This window comes from Pristiophorus japonicus, chromosome 15 (genome assembly GCF_044704955.1).
Source record: "Pristiophorus japonicus isolate sPriJap1 chromosome 15, sPriJap1.hap1, whole genome shotgun sequence".
Lineage (NCBI taxonomy): Eukaryota > Metazoa > Chordata > Chondrichthyes > Pristiophoridae > Pristiophorus > Pristiophorus japonicus.
This window is the reverse complement of record NC_091991.1, coordinates 159,312,521-159,337,709: the sequence shown is the minus strand read 5'-3', so window position 1 is coordinate 159,337,709 and position 25,189 is coordinate 159,312,521. Positions and strand designations below refer to the sequence as shown.

The window sequence follows — 25,189 nt, the reverse complement described above, 5'->3', positions numbered from 1 at the left end:
TGGCTTGCTTTCCTCTGCTGGCCTGGAGCAGTTATTCCGATTGATCGAGGCGAACACGATGACAATTCCCCCTCTCCGTACAATGTTGCCGATGTTTCCATGGTGCTGAAGTCCAGTGTTTTCACCTGCATTACACGCCATTTTAAAGTTTCACCTCACGCCCCCACTACCCCTCCAGAAGAATAACTACAAGAGTCGGAGACACACAAAAGGTACAGAGGCATACAAGAGAAAGTATGTGAGAGGCCTTGAGAGAGAGAGAGAGAGAGAGAGAGACCAAGACAGATGGAGGGAGAGCAATAGAAACAGAATGTGAAACAAGCAGGCAAACAGTTACAGGAAGAGAGAGACATCAATCAAGGAGTTCAGTTTAATATTTAGCATGCACCCTGCAATATTCCTTTACAGCATTTATATTAAAAATAGTAACTTTTTAAAATGATTATAATGAATTGTTAACCACACGGCACAGAGAATATCAACAGGTTAAGTACATTGGTATCTAGCATTTACATGAACTACTTCATAAGACTTACTTTCTTGTTTTATACCAAAATGACCTCTGATGAGTCAGCATCATCTTTTATTCCCGGTCATAGAATCACACAGCACAGAAGGCGGCCATTCGGCCCATCGTAGCATTAGACAAATAATTCAATGGACACTATTGCAAATCACCATTTGTTTCAGATTTTAATAAACTTTTCAAATGTAAAAAAGAACATTTTTTAAAAACAAATACATTGCCTTAAGAACAAAACTAAGCCCATATTTATACAAAGAGACTCAGAAGATCTCAATTTTTCCATCCATTCAATTTAGGATTTTTTTAAAGCATAAATATTTACAATATGTACACTCAAACTAACTGTAGACACACAAACATGACTAAGGCCACTGACTGGCACTACAGTAAATATTTTACATGAGCAGAGTTGGCAGTACCATGTTCCTACAATGCAATGTATGGTAAGCCAAGAAAAGTACAAAGAAATAACAAAAGCACAGTAAAGATATTGGTCCATTTTAATCACTATTTTCATGTTTGTTTCATAATAGGGTTTTGACAAACCTGCCACCAAATATTATCCCCTTCAAATGATTTTAAAAGTTGCGGCATTTTGTATTTTATTACAGAGGGTTTAGTCATCTTGTAAACGCCAGATATTTACAGATACCCTATTCTCTTCAAATACTGAAAAACAGAGCACATTCCGTCCTGGCTTTCATAACAAGGAAATGTATGCCCCCCTCATTTCCCAAAACAGTAAGTGCCCCAGCTTCGGCTTTTCTAGGGACACATTTTATCAATATTGGAAGCGGTTGATACAACAATTACTATTTTGTTCACAAAGAGAATGTGAGGACAAGAATACAGCACAGCCATAGGCTTGCCATTAGGGATCATAAAGAAGACAATAAAATCTAAATGCCTTAAATAGGTTGAATGGGGAACCTATGGTTTGGGAGTAGAGGTCATGGAGTGCTAAGGGGACTTGTGAATAGATGTCTGGGGTCAACAAGAACATTAAATGGAAAGAGGTAAATCTACAGAACTTGATTTCTGGCACCAATACTGATATTTTCAGTATTTGGACTGATACATCTATCTGTGCCAGTACTGACGGACACTCAAATTTTATAGACTGTGGTCTCCTTCTTCTAAAGTTGCACAAAATAAAATTATAAATACGACAAAAATATACAAAGTAAACATTCTCTTATTAGATCATGGAACATTGATCTGGTCTTGAATTTCACCTCAGCCGAATGACCTGAAATGTTCACTTGCACGAGTCACGTGATAAAACTTCAGTCATTAATCCTGTAGGTCAGTAACCTTTTGTTTACCGGCTATTTAGATTTGGTTAAAGATCTTCATAAGCACCTACATAGAGTCACGCAGCCTGTACACTTGACATTATATGTGGAATGTTCTATTAGAATGCTGAATCAGTTGCACAATTTGTTTTTAAAACTAACTTTACTGCGGAGTATACCATTGGCTCTCATTAAAAGGGAAGTGTTCTGATATGAAACTATTTTACAAACTTATTCTTCAACCAAAAAAGGTCCTTCACAAAGTGAAACTGAGTGCACGTTCTCAATTGTTCACACTGGACAATAAATCATTCCCTCTCCTTTCTAAGGGTCCTTCATGTACGAGGTTGCCTGTGCAACAACAATTGTTCTCATTGGACAATAAATCAATCCCACAGTTCCTTTCTCAATGTCCTTTGCACAGTGAGGTTACCAGCACAGTCACAGTTGTTCTCGCTGGACAATGAATCAATCCTCCCCCAAAATCTTTTCTTCAGGGATTCCTTCACAAAATGATTCAGAATGTACCGTGGCAGTGTAGTGGCATATGTTTTAGTTCTTTTCTGCCAATTAAAAATGCAGCAGCAAAGTTTTTAAGCAGCTTCAGTCGGACTCAATCTCACACTGATTCTCATGTGTTTCTTTGGCCGCTTCATAGATCCTCTTAAAGTCTTTGTAGCGAGGAGCGCACCCAAGCCATGCCTCCCCAAAGTGGACATGGCCTGTGAAAATAAAGCTCCCGACTCCTTGTTTCACGCCGCACTTTAAGAATGTCCTGACATCCCCAAACGATTTTCCGTATTTGCCTATTGGGTGAAAGAGGGTGTACTTCTGTCTATAGATTTTGGTGGTGCTCACACTTACAACTGATTCCTGCCGCTCCGGATCGTGGAACACCGTTCGAATGTGCCCTCGCACCACTGGAAAAACAAAGCGAAAAACACCTCAGCATTTTGTGAACACTGCACACCAATGTCTTCAACATAATGAGACACAGACCTGCCAACTCAATCATCTGGAGCAAGACTCAACAGGGTAGATTGAGACTTTGTGCGATAGTGTAAAACAGGCGATAGCGAGTCGACAGCCCACTTCAAGTCTCTCCCGATTGAAGTCAGTGGAAATAAAAATCGGGAGAGATGTAAAGCAAGCTGCTGATTCGCTATCATCTGTTTTACACAATCGCACAGAGGCAAGCTCTACCCCAATCATTTTAGTTTTATAAAGGTCACCATTTTATTTTAATTTCCCTCCTAAAAATAAAGAGCACCAGCTTGTTAAATGTGCTTGTGATCTCTCAACTTTGATTTAAAACCATGTAATTCCAGAAAAATTAAATGACAATAAAAGCATCTGATTTACAAAATCAGTGTAAAAAATCTCACGTATGTTTTAAAATACAATACTCTGATGTGTGTCAATATTTTAGGTAGCTAGTGAGTCCAGTAAAATTTGATTGAATATTCATCACTCCAGATAGATCAGTCCTCCTGGCTTTCAACACAATAGTTAAACTAATCTAAAAAGTATAGACCACCATTAGACAGCATATAAGGGCTGATGTGTGCTGCGAATGTTACTTGCCACTTAAGTGCCAGGCAATGACCATCTCCAACAAGCGAGAGTCTAACCACGGCCTTTTGACATTCAACAGGTTTACCATCGCTGACTCCCCCACCATCAACATCCTGGGGGTCAGCATTGACCAAAAACTTAATTGGACTCGCCACAAATACTGTGGCTTCAAGAGCAGGTCAGAGGCTGGGTATTCTGTGGCGGTGACCCACCTCATGACTCCCCAAAGCCTTTCCACCAATCTACAAGGGACAAGACAGGAGTGTGATGGAATACTCTCCACTTGCCTGGATGAGTGCAGCTCCAACAACATTCGCGACACTGAACACCATCCAGGACAAAGCAACCCTCTTGATGGCACCCCATCCACCACCTTCAACATTCACTCCCTCCACCAGCAGCACAATGTGGCTGCACTGTGTCCTATCTATAGGATGCACTGCAGCAACTCACCAAGGCTTCTGTGACAACACCTCCCAAACCTTCAATCTCTACCACCTAGAAGGACAAGGGCAGCAGGCACAGGGGAACACTACCATCTGAAAGTTTCCAGCCAAGGCACACATGATCCTGATTTGGAAAAATATCACCATTCCTTCATTGTCGCTGGGTCAAAATCCCAGCAGCACTGTGGGAGTACCTTCACTACACGGATTGCAACGGTTCAAGATGAAGGCTCACCACCCCTATCTCAAGGCCAATTTGGGATGGGCAATAAATGCTGACCTTGCCAGTGATGCCCACGCCCAATGATAATTTAAATAAATAAATCAGTCAATTGTGCCTTCAGGAGATGCTTTGAAATAAAATATTTCTTCCTCTTTTCACACCAATTTTCTTCTTTGTCTGCTGACATCATTGACTCTTTGCTGAAATGTAAGGGGCAAGTCCCTGATCTGGCACTGCCAGCAGGGAGCAGGACTCACAGGAAGGCCATCTCAGGCATTCACCCCTGAATCCTTGGGTATTGGTCTATCTCTGGTATCTAATCCATTACTCAAGTTAGAGCTTGGACTGTGAGGGAGATGTGGCAGCTGAACTCAATCCCTTTCATCATCAAAAATACCAGAGAATTTCCAGTAGAAGCCAAACTAAAGCAGGATCCCTTGACTGTTGTCCTGGAATGCTGAGGCCAGTAGTAATGCCCCAATCACCAGCCCAGATGAGATCATCTAACTCAGAACAGACTGATAATGTGCCTTGGGCTTTCCTGGTCTATATGGCTCAAATTCTCACTGTCATCAAACAACAACAACCATGGTAAAATATCCCATGGCGCTTCACAGGAGCCGCTTTCTTGAACCGCTGCAATGCGGTGAAGGTACTCCCACAGTGCTGTTAGGATTTTGACTCAGTGATAAAAAAACGGCAATATATTTCCAAGTTAGGATGGTATGTGTCTCAGAGGGAGAAAGGACTAGAGGGTTACGCTGATAGAGTTAAATGCGGAAAGATAGGAGGAGGCTTGAGTGGAGCATAAATGCAGGCATGGACTGGTTGGGCAGAATGGCCTGTTTCTGTGCCGTATATCCTATGACATCAGGCAGAATTTGACACCAAGTCACAACAGGAGGCACAGAAACATAAAGGGAAGAAAACTGGTGGGGAAAAAAATAGGGTTTACTTTTTTAAAATTACATGGTACATCAGAGATTGTAACCTGATTATGAAATTATGGAACACCTCAGATTATCATGAGGCATCATATATCTTGGTGTTTATATTTAATCTATTGAATGGCAAATATTTGAAATATAGGCTTGAGAACTAAAGGAATTGTCAACTGAACTCCTAATTATTTCAAATACTGGAGGAACCAAGTCCTTGCAAACATGGGAAAACGGGAGTTCGTTATTTGGTAAGCCCCCAAGCGGTTTAGGTAATTAAACTTTAACTTTTGTGAAAGCGGCTTTGAGAGAATATACCATTAAATAAGAGCAAAGAAGAAAAATGGCAGGGAATGCTAGCAAACTCTGATAAAGGGCGTCGAGGGTTTTTGGTGTGCGCGAGGGGAGAGATGGTTATTATGGCTTGAGCTCACTCCTCCGCCCAAACTGAACAGACTTATCAGTCAGGTTAGCACAGGACGACACAGCCTCAGATTAATGGTAATCCTCTGAAGTGCTAATATATTTAAACAGGATATTTATTGTAGATAAAATGGGGTTGTGCCGTGTGTATGCCTGCTACGAAAATGAAGAAATCATTACACAAGCTGCAATAATCTATACTACAAACTAGCATTAAAATTCAAGTAAAATTATTCGTTCTCAGGATTTTTAATGGTGCAACAGAGATTCCTTGCCATTCTACACTGCTATCTTTTCTAGTGATTTAATTACTTTCCCCCCTGCCCGATGTATTTTTCACTTTCTTCACCCTTTTTTCGTTGAAAGCATTGGCATCATTCTGGTCCCATTGGCACCAATAGCCCATCGGTACCTCAATAAAGTGTGCGCCTGGGCAGTGAATATCAGTTGTCTATCTCATCATATAGGGCATCACTGAAAAGCCCAATCTAGACTTCCTTCAATGCACACACACATGCGTGCACTTTCCCGACATGATCTGTGGGTTCTAGTCCCACTCCAGGTTCTTGAGCACTTAAATCTAGGCTGACACTCCAGTGCAGTGCTGCACTGTCAGAGATGCCGTTCAGATGAGACATTAAACTGTAGCCCTGTCTGCGCTCTCAGGTGGACGTAAAAGATCTCGTGGCACTATTTCAAAGAGCAGAGGAGTTCTCCCTGGTGTCCTGACCAATATTTATTCCTCAACCAACATAACAAAAAACAGTTTTTTTTGGTCATTATCATATTGCTGTTTGTGGGAGCTTACTGTACGCAAATTGGCTGTCGCAGTTCCCACATTACAACACTGACTACACTCCAAAAGTACTTCATTGGCTATGGAGCACTTTGAGACATCCGGTGGCTGTGAAAGACGCTATATAAATGCAAGTTTTTCTTTTCTATAGCCCTGGACATTGAGGCCAACTGTAGTACCCTACAACTGCTGCCATAAAACTGAAATCAACTAACCTAGCACAGACCAGGAACTGAACCTGGGGCCTTCCTGATCTGTACAGTCTGGCTATCTGGTTCATTAACTCACTGAATAATCCAGAGAACCCACATCGCTTTAATGATGAAAACATTTCTCAGAGAATTTACCAAAGCTTTTTGTAAAGTTTGCTGTAATCAAATTTATGATGTGGGACAAATGCTTCCAGGAAATGTTGTATGTATTAAACATCACAAAGCAATGATCAACAAATGGAGCAGAATGTGTATACTTGGGAGATAAAAGTTCAACATGGCATGGCAGATGCCTTTTCATCAGTGTATTGATGTTATATTTACAACACATCAAATATAGATCTGCACATCTTTCAACACATATCCCAATCTTTGGACATTCAGTATCATAATTACATTAATGTAATAGCTCAACTTATGAATATGATAAAGTAAAATGGCTGCCAATTAGCATAACACAACAGGAATGTCCTTTCATCAACTTAATTAAAATGTGGCATCTTAAACATGGCAATATAATTTTGATTTGTGATGCCTTTGTGATTAATAACGTAGATGATTTGATAAGATTCGGATCACCACGGCAACACAATGGTGTACAAAGTCCAAACTAGCGAAAGGTCAGAAAAACTTATTAACCTATCCAAACGTTATCCCACTAAACCCTACAGTAGCATTTTCCCCATTAAATCCATATTATGATGAAGTTGTATCAGATATAAACTCTTTCCCCTTCTAGGTTACTTACAGGATTAATTATGTTTCCAAATCACAAACTCCACCACAGACTGTCGTGCCTTAAGCGAGTGTGGAGAAACCATGGTGACAAGCCCCTTCATTGTTTTTTTCTCTCTTCACAAAATTGCTTAAGGCAACGACTCACGGTGCAATGGGAGGGGGAGGCTGGTCAGTTTTTTTTTTAAAAAAAGTACATGGCTCTGCACAGAATTGGTTCCTATTTTCTAACATACTTTTCGAAATTACAATTAAATTAGTCAAAATGATGCAATATGATTTTGTTTTATTTTTGAAGGCTTCAAAACAGGCACAAAAGTCCAGAAAACTATCACGTGCACTGAGAGCTACTTCAGAACAAAAGCAGATTGGAGTAGGGGGGCAGCCATATGCCCTTTGACCTGACGTACATTTAAGACCTACAAATCATGGTATTATCCAACCATGCAAGGATAAATTGCTCACTGGCCATTTACTTTCAGTAGACCATGAGTGCTTAAAGCAGAGCAGCAGAGGTTGGAGCACACTAATTACACTAAGTGCTGGATGTTTAAGCCACTAATTGTTACTAGAGTTCACAGTTTGTGTGCAAGCGATCATTAACCCATCCACAACCAGCAGCTAATTTTCTCGAATACAGCGATGTGGTGTAAATGCGAGTTGGTTATTTCCAGTTTTTTAGTAACGCAAGTATTTCTCTTGTGTTTAACAACTTTAGATCTTAGCCACTGCTCCCATTTTCTAAGACACAGGTGCTGGTAATGGAGGCCGGCTGCACCAGAGCCACTGGGAGTGGAGTTCCATTAGGTGGGCCACATTGGGAGTCTTGTCAGGCATGCGAACAAAGCAAACGCTCTACTCAGAACTCCTACACGGCAAGCAAGCCCCAGGTGGGTGGAGGAGGCGTTTCAGGGACACCCTCTGGGCCGGCTTGATAAAGTGCGGCATCCCCACCGACACCTGGGAGTCCCTGGCCAAAGACCGCCCCAAGTGGAGGAAGAGCATCCGGGAGGGCGCTGAGCACCTAGAGTCTCATCGCTGAGAGCATGCAGAAAGCAAGCGCAGGCAGCGGAAGGAGCGTGCGGCAAACCAGACTCCCCACCCACCCTTTCCTTCAACCACTGTCTGTCCCACCTGTGACAGACTGTAATTCCCATGTTGGACTGTACTTAGAGTGGAAGCAAGTCTTCCTCGATTTCGAGGGTCTGCCTATGATGAGGTGGTGTGGGCTGGTGCTTGGGCTGGAAATTGCCTATCAATACACGACTAATGGAATCACCCCTGGGGACTACACACCTTTCTCCGCTACGGGAGCTTTCTTCGCTTTGCCAGATTTCCATGCTTTCCTACCCCTCTGCTATAACCATTTCAAACTCCTCTGAGCCCATCTTTACTTCTCCCATTACCGCCCCCTGCTCATCTTCAAAATAGTGCCGGAGATCTTTGATTCCACCCAGGGCAGAAGGGGCCTCGGTTTGAAGTCTCAATCAATAGATGGCACCTCAGATAGTGCAGTACTCCCTCAGTACTGCATTCGGGCCTCAGCCTAGATTTTGTGCTCAAGTCTCTGGAGTGGGATTTGAACCCACAACCGACTGACTCAGAGGAGAGAGTGCTGCCCACTGAGAGCTGGCACTGCTGCATCTCCTTCAGCATAAAACTTTACAATACATTTTATTGTAATGTTAGTTTAAAATTGAACTTTTAACATTTGTAAGGGTAAACAAGATTAGTGATGCAATGATGTAATTGTACCACGGATCAATGTCATTTTGCATTCCTCAGTTTATAAACCTGCACTAAGTGGCAATGCCCCCTTTTAAAGATTGGCACTGTAGTGTTCCAGTGATTTGTTTGTAATGCAATCCTACACTGAGAAAATGCCCTTTGCAAAAATAATCCTACTGATAAAGCTCAACTAATCTACAAGAGTCTGACTGTATCTGTTACAATATGAACTCCAGTTTAATGGTTGTTAAACTCAACTAAAATATCTACAGCAGTCAGACAGCGTGAAATGGCATTAGACGGTTGGCAGACATTAATTAGGTGCTCTTCCTGCCAGCTCCTTCTGTAGGTAGATTGCCACATAAAAGATAAGCGGTGAAGCTGTGCCAATGAAAACAAAGGCCTGCTTACAGGCGAACATTGTTTAGTTAATAAATTTAGCTGTCAGCACCAGGATGCAGCATGAAAGGGGATTTCAAATGTAAGGGGCACAGGCCAGAATTGGCCCAGTGTGGTTATGGGAATGTACGAATGTGAATAAAAGCTGCTTTGCCGAGATCCTGATGGATCAAAATAAAACTCTAGGGTCCTGAAATTACACTGTGGGATAATAGCTGTGAATGCTTAATGCCTCCTGAAATTGCTCCCTTGTGTACTTTATTGGGGGCATTAAACTATTTGTCCCTCTGAATAGTTTAGTTGAGTTCCAAAGATGTTGCCTCGTGGATATTTTTCTTTACTAAATTTCTCCTTCCACCCCCCACCTCTCCTGGGCTACACTTTGTGACACTTGAGGCCCTCTGGGCCTCACTCATATATCCAATCTTCCTGTGTGAGCCTTGAATGGGCGTGCTAACAAGCTATTCCACCACAGTGGGCGTCGCCTGACCTCATCCGACATCCATATACAAGTAATCTCCGGACAGGGTCACTGGATCATGATCAAAAATGGGAACCTTGCTTAATTTTCTCCTCTTATAATCCAAGGGTCACTAGAACCAATTGTACAGCCACCCATCGGCGATCAGCTAAGTACAGACCTAGGAATCAAACATGAGAACAACGGGGATGCATTCTGGTATCCTCAGGATGGTTTAGAAACAGTTTGATTACATAGAAGGTACAGCACAGAAACAGGCCATTTGGCCTAACTGGTCTATGCCAGTGATAATGCACCAAAGGAGCCTCATCTCACCCTATCAGCATAATCTTCCATTCCTAATGTACTTATCTAGACTCCCCTTAAGTGCAGCTGTGCTATTTACTTCAACTGCTCCCATGTGGTAGAAAGTTCCACATCAAGTAAACCTGAATTCATCCTGTGGGCTTCTCATGATTAACAACCAGGACCAGAAACCATGGGCACTTTTCTCCTCCATAACCCATAGGCACTGAGGCCAATTAGAGCCCCCATCACTGCACCACGTGGCTCAGCATAGATTGGGTGACAAATCTGGGGCCTTTCTGGACTAGTGTGATGGGCCGAATGGCCTCCTACCGTGCTGTATGATTCAACGACTATGACTCAGCTATTCACCTGAAACTTGCTGAGCTAAATTTGTAACAAAGACTAAATTTAAAAGCCTGTTTGAACTCAGTTTCACAAATTAGTGAATTTTTCATGACCTAAATCACCATCTTTCTCAAATCCCAGAACAAAATAGGGTAGACTGTACTCAAGCTACAGCCACAGCAGAAAATCTGCCCAAGAGTCCTGGGAAGCTTCTACTACAAGCACACATTAGGAAATATTTCCATTCCTGTGATTTGGAACACTGCAGGAAATAGATTTAAATGTTTCAGGTATGTTGGGTAATCTGGATTTTTGACAAAACAAAAAAGGTAACCAAAAATATTCTAAAACCATGTCAAGAAGAAAAATTTATAGAGCGCCTTTCACATCCTCAGAACATCCCAAAGCATTTTACAGCCAATGAAGTACTTTTGAAGTGTAGTCACTGCTGTAATGTAGGAAACGCATGGGCCAATATGCGCACAGCAAGGTCCCACAAACCGCAATGAGACAAGTGACTCGATAATCTGTTTTGGGGGTACTGGCTGAGGAATAAATATTAGCCAACTCCCCTGCCCTTCTTTGAATACTGTCATGGGATCTTTTACGTCCGCCTGATAGGGCAGATGGAGTCTTGATTTAACCGGCACGGACAGGATGGGCCGGATGGCCTCCTTCTGTGTCGTAATTTTTCTCTGATCAACCCATCTGAAAGACAGCACCTCCAACAGTGCAGCACTCCCTCAGTACTGCACTGAAGTGTTAGCCTGAATATGTGCTCCAGTGTCAGCAGTAGGACTTGAATATTTTAATATTCTAATAGTAGCCACCTCTTTCTTTGTGATTGTGTGTATTTAATGGTTCAGAGTTCAGTCCAAGTATACTGATCTTTCAGAATCTATATAAATTATTTGCTATAGGTGTATCTAGAAAATGTGTCAAATAAACTATTTTGTAATATTAACAGGCAACACCTGTCCCAGAATGCTACATTGGTATTCCTTTTATCATCATAGGCAGTCCCGCGGAATCGAGGAAGACTTGCTTCCACTCTAAAAATATGAGTTCTTAGGTGACTGAACAGTCCAATACGAGAACCACAGTCCCCGTCACAGGTGGGACAGACAGTCGTTGAGGGAAAGGGTGGGTGGGACTGGTTTGCCGCACGCGCTTTCCGCTGCCTGCACTTGGTTTCTGCATGCTCTCAGTGATGAGACTCGGTGCTCAGCGCCCTCCCGGATGCACTTCCTCCACTTTGGGCGGTCTTTGGCCAGGGACTCCCAGGTGTCGGTGGGGATGTTGCACTTCATCAAGGATGCTTTGAGGGTGTCCTTGAAACGTTTCCTCTGCCCATCTTTGGCTCGTTTGCCGTGAAGGAGTTCTGAGTACATACATCAATATGCAGTATGGCAACAGTAAAAAATATGAATACATTTACTGTCCTATAAAGAGTGTTGGAAGCCAAATGCTGCCAATTCCTGATGGAGCAAAGATTATTCATAGAAAGAATAGATCGCCAATTCATTTCACTCCTCTTTACTCTCTGTTACAGAACACCACCTAGAAACACCCCCCAGCTTTACAGCTGGGTACTCTACATACCCTATAACGGGTGCACAGTGCTCTGGAATATTACCAGTTGTGTGGTTGTGAAGAAAGATAGGTAAAGGACTGTGGTGAAAAGAAGTCAGGAAGCACTTACCAAAATCACTTGTGCAGACAGCCATAAGGACCTCTGTGTCGTTGCATGGTCTACATGCTCCTACAATCAAAACAAACAAAAAGCACATTTAGTCTTTCTGTAGACTTTCAATTATATCAATCAACATATCTGCTAGGAATGAGAGTTAAAATTATGTTTTCTTTTTAAACTTAAAACAATCAAATGACGTCCAGGAAAATTGCGACATGTCCTCCAATGTGATAGCAGAAGTGCAAAGCTAGGCTAATTTAGAGATGACTTGCTCATTTCTACACTATCCTATTAGTTGCTCGGTGTAAAATCATTTCTCGCTGCCATCTGCTTTTCTTCCTCGAAGGTGCTGACTCTTGCTGGGGTACAGTTCCATTGGTACCTCATCCAATTGGCCAATCCGCATTTTTAAACCCTAGACAGTGAAAATGGTCCCGCTACTCAACTACGGTGGGACCACAGCCTGTACTCACTCGATACACTCACACTCACGGGTTGCCAGCCAGTGATTAGAAGCAGGAGCCCTGCCCGATTATTGCTCTTCCCTAACCCAGAGATGCTGACACGCCAAGGGCAATTGTACCTGGAAACCTTTGAACTATGGAAATTCTTAGGGCTCTGCCAGCAGAAGTATGGCAGAGTGGAACGTACTCACTGAAACAGGAAGGGGCTGACCCCATCAGAAATTCCAGGGTCAGCTAACTTAAGTAATGCTGGGAAGCAGGCCCACCAGCAAAGTGGGGGGAGGCAGGCAGATACACCAAAAATATGGTAATGGGGTAAAAGCAAGGCCATAACTTATTTACCTCATAGTAGGTGTAAGATAGCGAGGACCTAGTTTGGGAGACTCAGGTTGTCAACATGCAGCACAGCTTACGAACATAAGAAATAGGAGCAGAAGTAGCCCCTCGAGCCTGCCCCACCATTCAAGATAGATATAGACATAGACATAGACATAGACATAGACAATGACTGATCATCGAGACACTAAACACGAGTGATGCCAAGTGACTTTAGAAGTCATCCTCGCTTGAGGGACAGTCTATGATGATGACGACGACGACGACGACAGGCCATTGTGGGAGCTTAAAGGTTTTAAGCTTTATAAAACATATTGCATGGGCCAATAAGGGATGTGATGATATAATTATGGAGCTAATGAAAATTACACACACGTTGATTACCAGACCTCAAGTTTTTGACACTGACCCAGCTGATCATGCTATTTCCACCACCCCCCCCCCCCCGCCCCAGGACAACGTATTGTATATTTTGGTAGGAGGAGAATAATTTGTTTTTGAAATCAAAAAGAATTCATAAGTTTCTTGAAGCTTATACAACTTAGTCTGTAATAAACACCAATATAATAAATAATACTATCAGTTAATATAGAAATGATAAGTTACTGCAAGCTCCTTGCAAACAAGAAATGCAAGTGTTCCGATTTTCTAAATAAAACAGGGCCTGTTTGGAAGCAAAATCTTCCCAATGAAGATTAGCAAACATTCAGTTATCTATTAGAGGCTAATTTTTGTACTAGATTTTTCTTTTACATTGAAGTCAATAGAAAACAAAATAGGACTATATATATATATATATATATATATATATATATATATATATATATTTATATAAAAAATATATTTTATATATATATATAAATATATATATTATATTTACACCAAGTCCAATTTTATTTGCTATTGACTTCAATGCAAAAAGAAAAATCGGGCAAGGTATAAAATGGGCTGCCGATTCCCTATCACCCATTTTTCGCCCAGTGATAATTTTAACTTTTATCTGCAAAGACTTTAATTAAGTTTTGTAAAGTTGAGGTAACCAGAGCTTTAATTTGACATGTTTTTGGTTTTTGGAAAGTATTTTATTGAAAACATGTCATCTACTGGTCAACTGGTGGGTTTTATTTAATGATCTTTGTGAACAAAACTTCATAGTACAAAAAGGCCTATTCACAACCACCATCATTTCAACATCCGTGCTCATTCTGTTCAATAAAGCTTCTCTTATTCTCAAATCAGTAAACAGCAGCCAGAAGCTTTTCAATGACAGGAGATTCTGTACGATGCTCGATGCAAAAATAATTCAAACCATGTTGGATTACACTACACTATATTGTTGCATAATCCACTGGTGAAGGCAATCCCACTGGGACAATTGTTCATACCTAACTAGGAATACTTGTTGAGTTAACCCAGAATGTTGAAATACACCATAATGAACAAACCACATTACCCTCAAGTGACTGGTCATGTCAAATCTGGGTCATGCTGGAATATTTTTATGATTACACCGCATGTATTCTCTATTTATAGTATAATATTCTTGAGAAACCGGAAACACGTTCAGCTTTTTCCAGAATGATTCACACCAGGTACTCTCTTCCATCGAGATGTGTGCAGTGGAAAGATGTTCCCCATTGGTGACAGGGTAATAAATGAGTGTTGTTGTCTACCATATGTGTCCCCAGAATGGGCCTGCTGGAGAAATCAGCTACAGAAGCCCAACATTTCTCAAATGTAACCAAATTGTTCAACACATTTGCTTTTCTGACTCTGACCACATTGTACTAAAATTTGAATCCAATCATATTCATCTTAATTTATTACTTTTTAATTCATTTAGTGTTCTTTCATGGGTCAAAAACCTAAATAGGGGTAGATTGTTTCCACTGATTAGTAAATTGGTAACAAGGGACACAGCCTCTTATCAATGGGGAAAAACTTAGCTTTTCAATGAGAGGAGCTTCTGTATGATGCTTGATGAAAATGTGTTCAAACCCTATTCAAAAATAGTCCAATATATTGCCGTTCCATCATCATTGCCAAGTCAAAATCCTGGAACTTCCCCTCCCCTCCCCCTCCAACAGCACTGTGGGAGTACCTTCACCACAAGGACTGCAGAAGTTCATGGCTCACCACCAACTTCTCCAGAGCAATTAAGATGGGCAATAAATGCTGGCCTTGCCATCAACTCCCACATCTTGTAAATGAATTAAAAAGTTAGAATTCCCCCACTCCCCACAGAATTCACAAGAACATAAAAACATAAGAATAAAAGCTGGAGTAGGCCATTCAGCCCCTCACACCTGCTGTGCCTTAACCCCATATCCCTTGAATCCTTTAGGTCAAAAATCTATTGATCTCAATCTTTCACATACTCATCGACTGAGCATCTACAGCCCACCCATGTAGAGAATTCCAAAGATTCACAACCCTCTGAGTGAAGAAGCTGCTCCTTAGCTCAGTCCTAAATGGTTGACCCCCTTATCCTGAGACTATGACCCGTAGTTCTAGTCTTTCCAGCCAGGGGAAACAGCCTCTCAGCATCTACCCGGTCAAGTCCTCGAAGAAATTTATATATTTCAATGAGATCACCTCTCATTCTTCTAAATTCCAGAGAACATAGACCCATTCTACTCAATCTCTCCTCCTAGGACAGCCCTCTGATCCCAGGAATCTCATTCCTAGTTCTACCTATGTCGTAGGTTCCTACGTGGAACACAACAACTGGATCCTTCCTCTCCTGTTCCAAGTTCTTCTCCAGCCGCGAGATGTCCTTAACCCTGGCACCAGGCTGGCAACAAAGCCTTCAGGACTCCCGGTCACAGCTGCAGAGAACAGTATCTATCCCCCTGACTATACTATCCCCTACCGCATCCCTTTTCACTCTCCCCACTTGAATGGCCTCTTGTGCCGTGGTGCCATGGTCAATTTGCCCATCCTCCCTGCAGTCTTTGTTCTCATCCACGTTGGTAGCCAGTACCTGGCACCTGCTGGACAATAGCAAGGGCTGAGGCTCCTTCACCACTGCATCTGCGGTCCCCTTACCTGCCTGAGTCGCAGTCACATCTGCCCGTCCCTGACCAGATCTAAAATCACTACCTAACTGCCTCCTGGGTCAAAATGTCCAGGTAACTCTCCCAGATGCATCGCAATGTTAGCACCTCGGACTCCAGCTCAACAACCCTGAGCCGAAGTTCCTAGAGTTGCAGACACTTACTGCAGATGCGGTTGCCTGGGCTCACACTGGTCTCCACAAACTCCCACATGCTGCGGGTGCAGCAGACCTCCTGCACTCTATCTGACCTTTTTTTTTTATATTTGCTTAAAGTTTTATGTTCTTAATTCACTTGGTTTATTTTAAACTAATTAATTTAACTAAAAGGACCACCTCCTTTCCCCTCGGCACTGAATTCCCACTCTCACCAAATTCTCAACTTCCCACTCTGTTTACACTGCACTCCATCAACGGTGCGCTCTGGGCCTTAGCAAACACCTTCTATGCCACAACAAAGTTACAAGTCATTAGGAAAAATAATATTTTACCACAAATGTTTGTTGAGGCAGTAACTAACATTTAAAGGAGTATGGGACAAGAATATGGGGGAAAGGGCAGGGAAACGGGTGTAGAGGCCGCTCCAGGTGAACAGCATGTACCCAGCACACATGAGTGGTCTTCTTCTATGCTGTTGATTCTATGAACTTGTGCATATCAGGAATATCAAATGATACTTTTGACACATACAAAATCCAAGCATGCAACAAGATATTATAGTTTAAATTACAAAATTATTCTTACCTGTATGTATAAAAGACACATTGCTAAGTAACTATTATCATTTTTCCTTAATGAAAGCAATACACGTTGTGTATCTTTAGGAATACAGATACAAAAAAACTTTAAGAAAGTTTGAATTTTAATTTCTAAAAAAAGGATAACATGGCTCAGTGGGTAACACACTCGCATCGGAGTCAGAAAGTTGTGGGTTCAAGTCCCACTCCAGGGCTTGAACACAAAAATCTAGGCTAACACTCCAGTGCAGTGAGGGAGTTCTGCGGTGTCGGAGGTGCTATCTTTCAGATGTGATGTTAAACCAAGGTCCCGTCTGCTCTCTTAGGTGCAAAAGATCCCATGACACCATTTAAAATAAGAGCAGGGGAGTTATCGCTGGCCAATATTTATCCCTCAATCAACATTACAAAAGAACATATTATTTGGTCATCATCACATTGCTGTTTGCGGGACCTTCGCGGCCACGCTTCCTACATTACAACAGTGACTACATGTCAAAAGTACTTCGGGACATCCGGAGGTTGTGAAAGGCGCTATATAAATGCAAGTATTTCTTTTTTTCCTTTAAAATTCCCTATCATTTTACCTCTGGTAATTTTAAAATAGCCACAGAAAATTAATGTCTCCTTTCTTTGGCCAATAGTGCCACAGGAGTCTTCGAGCTTGCAACTGGTCTATGACCGTGAGCAATAATCATTGTTGTGGAAAGTTCAAAGATGTTCCCCACTGGCATCCGGGTAATAAGCGAATATTGCAAGGATTCACCATATGTGCCCTTAAATAATTTAAAAACATGCTGCAGGACCCGAGCTAGACATCACAGTTGGTCATACATACATACATACCATACCACACACACATATCCTTCTCGCTAGTTGGAAGGAGGAGATAGGATCCTCACCAATGCTGCAAGTCTCTCCTGTTCTATTAGGCATAGGTGTATTGTTATTTTGATTAAGATTGAAATATTATGATGCTTGAAACTTAGTCCCTGAACCAGATAAAGCCCACAGCTGTCAACTTAGCTCATTGGTTACATTTCCTTACTGACAGCACACATTCAACATGCTTCAGACAGCACCTCCAGTGACCAATCTTGACCTTGAATATAATTGCAACATCATGTTGAAGTTATTCAACCAACTGATTAGAAACATATAAATCATTGCCTCAATCTAGAAATCTTAATTATACTGTATTTCAGTGGCCAGGTCAAACCCCAAATGGACTAAATTCTATCCTATAAAATATAATCCATCTTGTGTGATCCATGCACACCACACCCATGCCAGTTTAAAGAAGGTCCACCCATGGGTGGGTTTTGTATTAGTTACTACAGGTATTCAGATATATACCAATATGTGGCAGGGAAATTGCATCTGAATCACCCCTTTTCTCTATCACATTCCATCATCCCATATCTCTTTCTGCTATTATCCTGTGTAATCATTGTTTAATTTGAATCACTCTGTCCTCCAGTGTTTCCAGAAAGATTGTCCATGGAACTATATAAAATCGGGCACAAAAGCCCAAAGATTCCTGCCATGCAGCGACCCACAAAACAACTGAAGCAATTACATTCAACCCGTCTTCAAAGGATTTAAATACAGAGCTCAAATTATGCCACTGGGTTGCAGTATGGCTATAAGGCCATACAACCCAGTGGCATAATATATATTTAAAACTATTCCATAGAGACTGCCGTTTATTCAGAAGGCGGCTTTATTTGTTACATCTTGAAAAGGATATGTCAGCCTGCATTGAAAGGAACAGTAATGTTAACCTCTTTGATTCTACATTCCTTTCTCTATAATCCAACCAGAGAGAGGGCTTCATTTTCACTTTTCCACATTAAGGGCACTTTAAGCTTCTTGTTGCACCACTACCTGCGACCACTCTTCATTCCAACACTGCAAGATTGAAGACAATCTGGGGCCGATTTGTGCTGGCTGCTTTAGGCTCTAAAGAGCCCCCAAGGTTGCCAAGATGGGGGCTTGAGCTGAAACTTCGGTTTAGCGCAAGACGCCATCTTGGTAAAGGAGCTGAAGCGGCCACAAGGAACACCCGCCTGGGGGATCGTTAGGGTTCCGATTACCACTTCAATTGCCTGATAGCCCTCATTAAAAGAGGCTGCATAACATTTTGGTAGATAGGAGAGGGCTTTGGGTCAAGCTCTAACAATGACTAGTTGCTGAGGATTGAGAGCTACTTAAAAGGCATGCTCACCTTTTACTGTTCCCTTGCTGCTGGAGATTTGGAGAACTTTTGAAACCCATCGGGAGATTTTCTGGGACAGTTTGTCAAGACTTCAACACTCTATCAGCATTTATTTTGGAAATTCTGTGAGGCCTTCACCTACAAAGTGTAAGTGCTGTACTACTCCACCTATTGAACACCCTGCAGGAGGGGAAAGAGTGGGGGCATCTTGTGAAGGGGTCTGCAGGAGGAATGGGAGGAAGCCACAAGATCAGGGAGAGCCACGTTAGCTGCTGCAAGATAGAGGGATAGGAGGGAGAGGTGGGATAGGAGGGCGAGGTGGACTCGTTCACCCCTCCGGGCATAGAACATCCCTTTTTCCTCGGGACCTCCTTCACTCGGACCTCCAGTGCCATGTCTGAGAGCCCATGTGCCCTCTCCTCAGTCCTGGAACCCTCCTGAAACCTTCAGTTGTGTGTCAGCCAGCACACGCCACACCTTTGATGGAGTGGGTGTGTGTGGAGCCCACATATACTGCTCCATGAAAATTGCTTCTAATCAGCAGTTGAGTGCTAAACCTGTAGGTGTCTATTTTAGCATCTCCTGGCAAGTTCAAATTAATCGGTAATCAGCAATTAGACCCAAAATTGTCTGCTAAAACCAGACTTTCAAACAGCTGTGTTTTATTAGCACAGCATCTATTAGCACCTGCTTTCAGCCCTTCACCAAAATAACCCCCAATATATTAAAACGAGCAATATCTCAGCGAAATTCACGCTCAGATCCTGTTCTTTGTTCAGAGTTAATCAGAAAGTTCTAATTGTCACATTTTTCTACTTCCACTGGTCAGTGCAAAATACAAGGAGGAAAGAGGTAGAGAGGCAGAGAGGTTTATGCAGGGAATTCCAGAGCTTAAGGCCTAGACAACAGAAGGCATGACCAATGGTTGAGCAATTATAATCAGGGATGCTCAAAAAGGGCAGAATTAGAGGAGCGCAGACATCTCGGGGGGGTTGTGGAGCTGGAGGAGATTAGTTCAGTGAGTTTTATATCTAATTTTTGTCCAAATTGGCTGTCAGAAATCTGATAGAAGCAGCTTTATGTTGGCATTGGTCGTGGGGCGAAGCATTTGGTACCAACTTACTGTATTAGCACGGCTAAGACCATCTTCCTTAAGCAGAATTGTAGACCTACAAACCACTGATTCTGCGGTCAGGAAAAGGGAGCTTATTGTAGGAATGTAAATGCAGGGACATCGTGGTGCCACAAACCCAACGAAACAAGTGCTAGGATAAAAAGTGACTTCAGAAGCTAACCAAATGAGTTTAAGGGCCTTCTTCAAACAATCTTTGGCAACTTGATTAACATTTAGAAAATGTTGGGTGGGGAAACATTCCAGCCCCAAAAGAATTTGCTTAGTCACTGTATTAATAGTTAAATGTGTTTAAAATTAAACAAAGACTTTGTCCTTCCTGGCCTAATAGCCTCAAACACTTTGTTAGGGTTAGAGAAGTGTAAACAGTTTCAGCCTGTAGACCATCAGACACCTGCAGCTTTGCCTCCAGCTGTGCTTTATGACCTCACCTTAACTCCTTTGGACTTGCTGTTTGATGGATGGCTTAAGTCAGGCTGTGCGGAGCCTATTGAATTTGACTGAGCCGTCAGGGGTCACTTGACCTTCAGTCTGGTTGTGTGTTTTCAGTATAATGCTTTCATAAATTCCAGCACATGAACTTTAAGGTGTAGAATTGTAGTTATTCACCTTACAAAACTGTTGTGTGGCATCAGCTAAACGTTCAAAAATGATACACACCTCGGGTCAGACTACAACGCCTCATGAATCAGACTGAAACTGCTCAGACAATTCCTATTGCAAATAACAAAAAAAAAATCAAAGAGAATGAAGTTGAATTGCATTTATTAAATACAGCAGTCAAGGAGACTGGTTTTATTGGCAGGAATGCCAGTTAAAAGAATTCTCAATCTTATTTTCTAAACTGCATCAAATTTACAATTCAACTGGATGCACTAAATGTCCACTTTTATTTAGAATGTTTTCATCCTTATTTAATGTTGCTAAATTCTTAGCTTAGCTTTTTACACTCGTCACTGGAATCAGCCTCGAGGTTTTTTTCTTTTAGAAGCAAGTTATTGTTGGTGGTGTTAAAATGTATCTTATATACATTTAAAGAAATATTATCTGGCCATGTTCTTTGACATGAAAATATACTACACTGGCACCATATTAAGCTGCAATGAATACTGCCACAGAATGCCTGCGATTCTCCACACTGCTGAATTTCCAATTTCAGCCATGCCTCTATGCAGAAAAGTCAAGCAAAGCCACAGGGAGCGATGAACATTTACAAGAGTCAACATGGGCTGCATGTCTCTCGCAACTGGCTCTAAATACATTGGAAGGACTGAGTACTACAATTCACCTATGCAATCTCTTACCACAGTTGGTGCATAGCTCAGGAGACTAGATTAAGGGGTGGGTTGGGGGGGGGGGCAGAGGAAGAGGGAATCTTTTTTATTCTCAATTTTTAAAAATGATATAATTTGAAAATCAAATGTACACTAATGATGTTCTGACAAATCAATTATCTGCATAGGCAAGAATCTAAGGTTGGAGTTTCTTACAAGCTTTGTTTTAGGGATGCAGTCCTGTTTGCTGGTTATAAAATTGTCAAACCGTTTGAATAAAACAATGTTAAATCAAGCCCTTATGTTTATTGGACAGTATGTGTTATGTCGAGGTTGTGCTTCATTGATGTTCAACAGCAATCCCATTAAGTATGGTGATGAACATAATCTATGCTATAATCAGACAAACTATTAAATCATCATCATCATAGGTGGTCCCTTGCATTGAGGATGACTTGCTTCCATGCCAAAAAGGAATGAGTTCACAGGTGCTTCAATGAAAGACCTAATATTCCAGGTCCAGAGCTACATGTTGAAAGGTGGAAGATGTCTATGTGGATTTTTTTTTTTTTTTTTTTTAAAAACGTGGGGTAGCCTTTGCACACCAGCCACTACACAGGCTTGACAAAGCTAGGTCTTGGTCCAGTGGCAAGGATTAACCAAGACGACTGGAGACCAGCTCTGTTGCACCGACCTAGTGTGCACACATATCGCAGTGTGGGCTGGCCCGTGCTGCCCCGGAGCCCTCATCTCTTCTGGGCCCCGATTATGTCACTCCTCAATCTCTCGCCATTCCTGCGCTCCAACTTTGCCGCTCCTGCTGTACCTGCCCACACTCCAATCAGCGACCTGATTTGGAACATAGGAGGCTGAAGGGAGACCCCACCGAGGTGGATAAAATCTGCTCTCTGCTGGGGAGAATGGTACCTTCCTATCCACTCTATCTAGGCCCCTCATTATTAAATACCCAATGGATTACCCACTATTATTATTCACAGATCAGAGATGTGGATTATAACATTACTATCACTTAGAATGCTTTTACAATAGACTGCTTAAATGGCTTAGGGTATAACACCTGCACTGGCTAAACTAGCAAGTAGGTGAGCAATTAACAGATTAGTATAATGTGAGAATTGGAGGCGGCCTATAAAACCTTACACTGCAAAGAAAATTACTGTTATTACTAGACTTAGAACAGACTTTTGCAGAAACAAATGGAGACACATTTTAACTCCTATTAGGAGTTAACAACAAAAAAGGTATGCAGTTAAGTAGAGTCGGCAGTATTAGCAAGAGGAAAATGCGCAAGAGTCCGAAGCAGTCCTGTATTGGTGAATATTTTATTGAATTAAACTTTATGTTCCCCAGTTAGAAAAGGGTTTCAATAAACCAAAGTGTTAATTCAGCCCGTCACATTTAGGAAAAGTATATTTTATGTTCCAGTAATACTTTGGCCTGGAATTATCTCAATTTAGCCCAACATTTACACCAGTTTCTATGCGGATAGGAACTTAAGCCCAAATGCAAGTTCGTTGTAAAAACCGTATAAAACATTCACCAAACACAAAAGCAACACCACTAGCGCGAATGTAAAAAGAGGTGGCCCATCTATGGCCACGCACCTCACTCAGCTCTTTGCCTCTGCTACTCCTTTCCCATTATTGTACAGAACAGGGGTATGTATGCCCATTGGGAGGGCCATTCCAGCAACATAGTCATTCCAAACACATGGGGAGAGGGAGAGGCTGAAAGGTTGTGTGTGTGCTGAGACTGATGGCACTTTGGCCAAGTATAGTGCTGGTCTCAGTAAAAAAAAAAAATAGTATTTTTGTAAATCACAAAGAAAATTGCTACCATTTCCACAAGTCACAGTTCTGCAGATTTGGACTGTGCGGTGCCTAAATTTACATTTACATAAATAAATTTGTGGATAGCAGGGCTCCGGGGTAAAATTAGTAAACTGGCCTTTTGTGCGAATTTCGTGGGGAGTGGGGGGGGGGGGGGGGGTGGTGGGGGGAATGGTGCGATTTGTGCCAAAAATTATGAAGAAATTCCGGGCCTGCATATTTAATGTTGGTGTAGTGCAACGTGACCTTCGCACTGCACTGAAGCCAACTTTTCTGCATTTTGATTGCTAATTTTTTCAGAAGATATACTCACTCCACTCAGGCTTCATATTGGCTGTTGATTTGCAGCCAATATTTTGAACTTTAGTTCCTGATACCCACCCTCTTCCCAACATTATAAATGTTATCACTGATCATATGCTAGTACACAGGATTGCATTACATTTAAGCATACATGCACTGACTGCTACTTTCCCCAATGCAAGAAGAATGCATGGATAACAGTTTAATGTCGACTGCTCTCTGAAAAGATCCCAATATTTAGGACAGTATTTCTGATGCACTAGATTTCTTTTAAGCAAAAAAAAAGTGAAATAGATTGTAAGAAACCAAATCAGTGTTTAAATGTTGTTCTCCATCCCACTTTTTTGACACCTTGAATAGGTTCAAGTTAGAAAACCTCACGCACTACATGGATTACTCCCATCCCTAGGGACTGTCTGCTACCTCTAGCCAGGCAAATTAGTTAAAAGAAATATTTGTACAGAATCTCAGCAATTTCAAAGTCACTTAACTACAGGCCAAACTACACACTCCATGTGTTGTTAATTGTTGCTGTGTTCCACATACTCTGCATGTGACATGGGTCACATGTTGAGGATGGTTTCCAGCTGTACTGAAACTTAACTCCGCCAAGTAACACAATACACAGGTGGCTTAAATTTTAACTCTTTGTCCTGTGCTTTGATACCACTTCTTTCAAAGTGTGCACCTCAGCCTCACAAATCCAGTGTAGGTAAAAACAAAGACCCACAGTGTCCTTTCCTCACTAAGTACGACACACTTAACTAACACTAAAGATACAATGAACAGTTTGATAATCTTAAGTGTTTTGTGATCGTCAATCAAATGAACTTTTCTATTATTTTAGCTATGAGGAAAGATTGGATAGGCTAGGTTTTCCTTAAAACAGAGGAGGCTGACGGGAGATATCATTGAGGTGTATAAAATTATGAGGGGCTTAGATAAAGTGGATAGGAAGGACCTATTTCCCTTAGCAGCGAGGTCAATAACCAGGGCCATAGAATTAAAGTAATTGGTAGAAGGATTAGAGAAGAGTTGAAGGGAAATTCCAACACCCTCTAGGTGAAAAGGGGTTCTGGGACTCACTGCCTGAAAGGGTGTTAAGAGGCATAAACCCTTGTTGCATTTAAAAAATACTTGGACATGCACTTGAAGTGCAGTAACCTACAAGGCTACGGACCAAGAGCTGGAAAATGGGATTGGACTGCATAGCTCTTTTATGACCAGCTTGGATACGATGGGCCGAATGGCCTCCTTCTGTGCCTTAAACTTTTATGTTTCTAAAGTGTTGGAGATCCTGTACTTATAAAATTCGGACTGAAGAAATAAAGGATATGGATCAACAGTCCCAAAAGCTATCTGCTTTCAGTCATGTCCCAAACACATTGAAACTATCATGGACTTTATGACATGGCTTAAGTAAATGCAATTGTTGGCTGGGTTTTACTTTTTATTCCCCATATATTTTAAATCCAGACTGCACCATATGGACTGGCAAAAGGTCTATTCTTGTGATAACAATAGTGGCAAACCAAAACTTCATATCCAAAGGGGTTTGCTTTCCTACTGAAAGAAATGACATCTATAAATCTGCATAACAGCTCTCTCAAACAAACAACAAATCTGTTCTTTGCAGGCTCTTTTTCCATTATTTTTAAACACCGGCTGCATCATAGTTGCTCTGCAGTTAGTTTGCCAAGTTACTGAACATGACACA

The 25,189-nt window shown here is 41.7% G+C and overlaps 1 protein-coding gene across 1 annotated transcript in view; it reads right to left on the bottom strand.

Moving 5' to 3' along the window:
- Positions 1-753: 753 nt before the first annotated feature.
- Positions 754-25,189, bottom strand: part of metrn (meteorin, glial cell differentiation regulator) — a 37,732-nt gene continuing 13,296 nt past the window's right edge. The window contains exons 3-4 of the mRNA XM_070856786.1: positions 12,113-12,172; positions 754-2,741 (exon numbers count right to left, since the gene is read on the bottom strand). Of these exons, the coding sequence (XP_070712887.1) occupies positions 2,425-2,741; positions 12,113-12,172 (377 nt within the window). The 3' untranslated portion in view covers positions 754-2,424. The remainder of the gene's footprint in view (positions 2,742-12,112; positions 12,173-25,189) is intronic.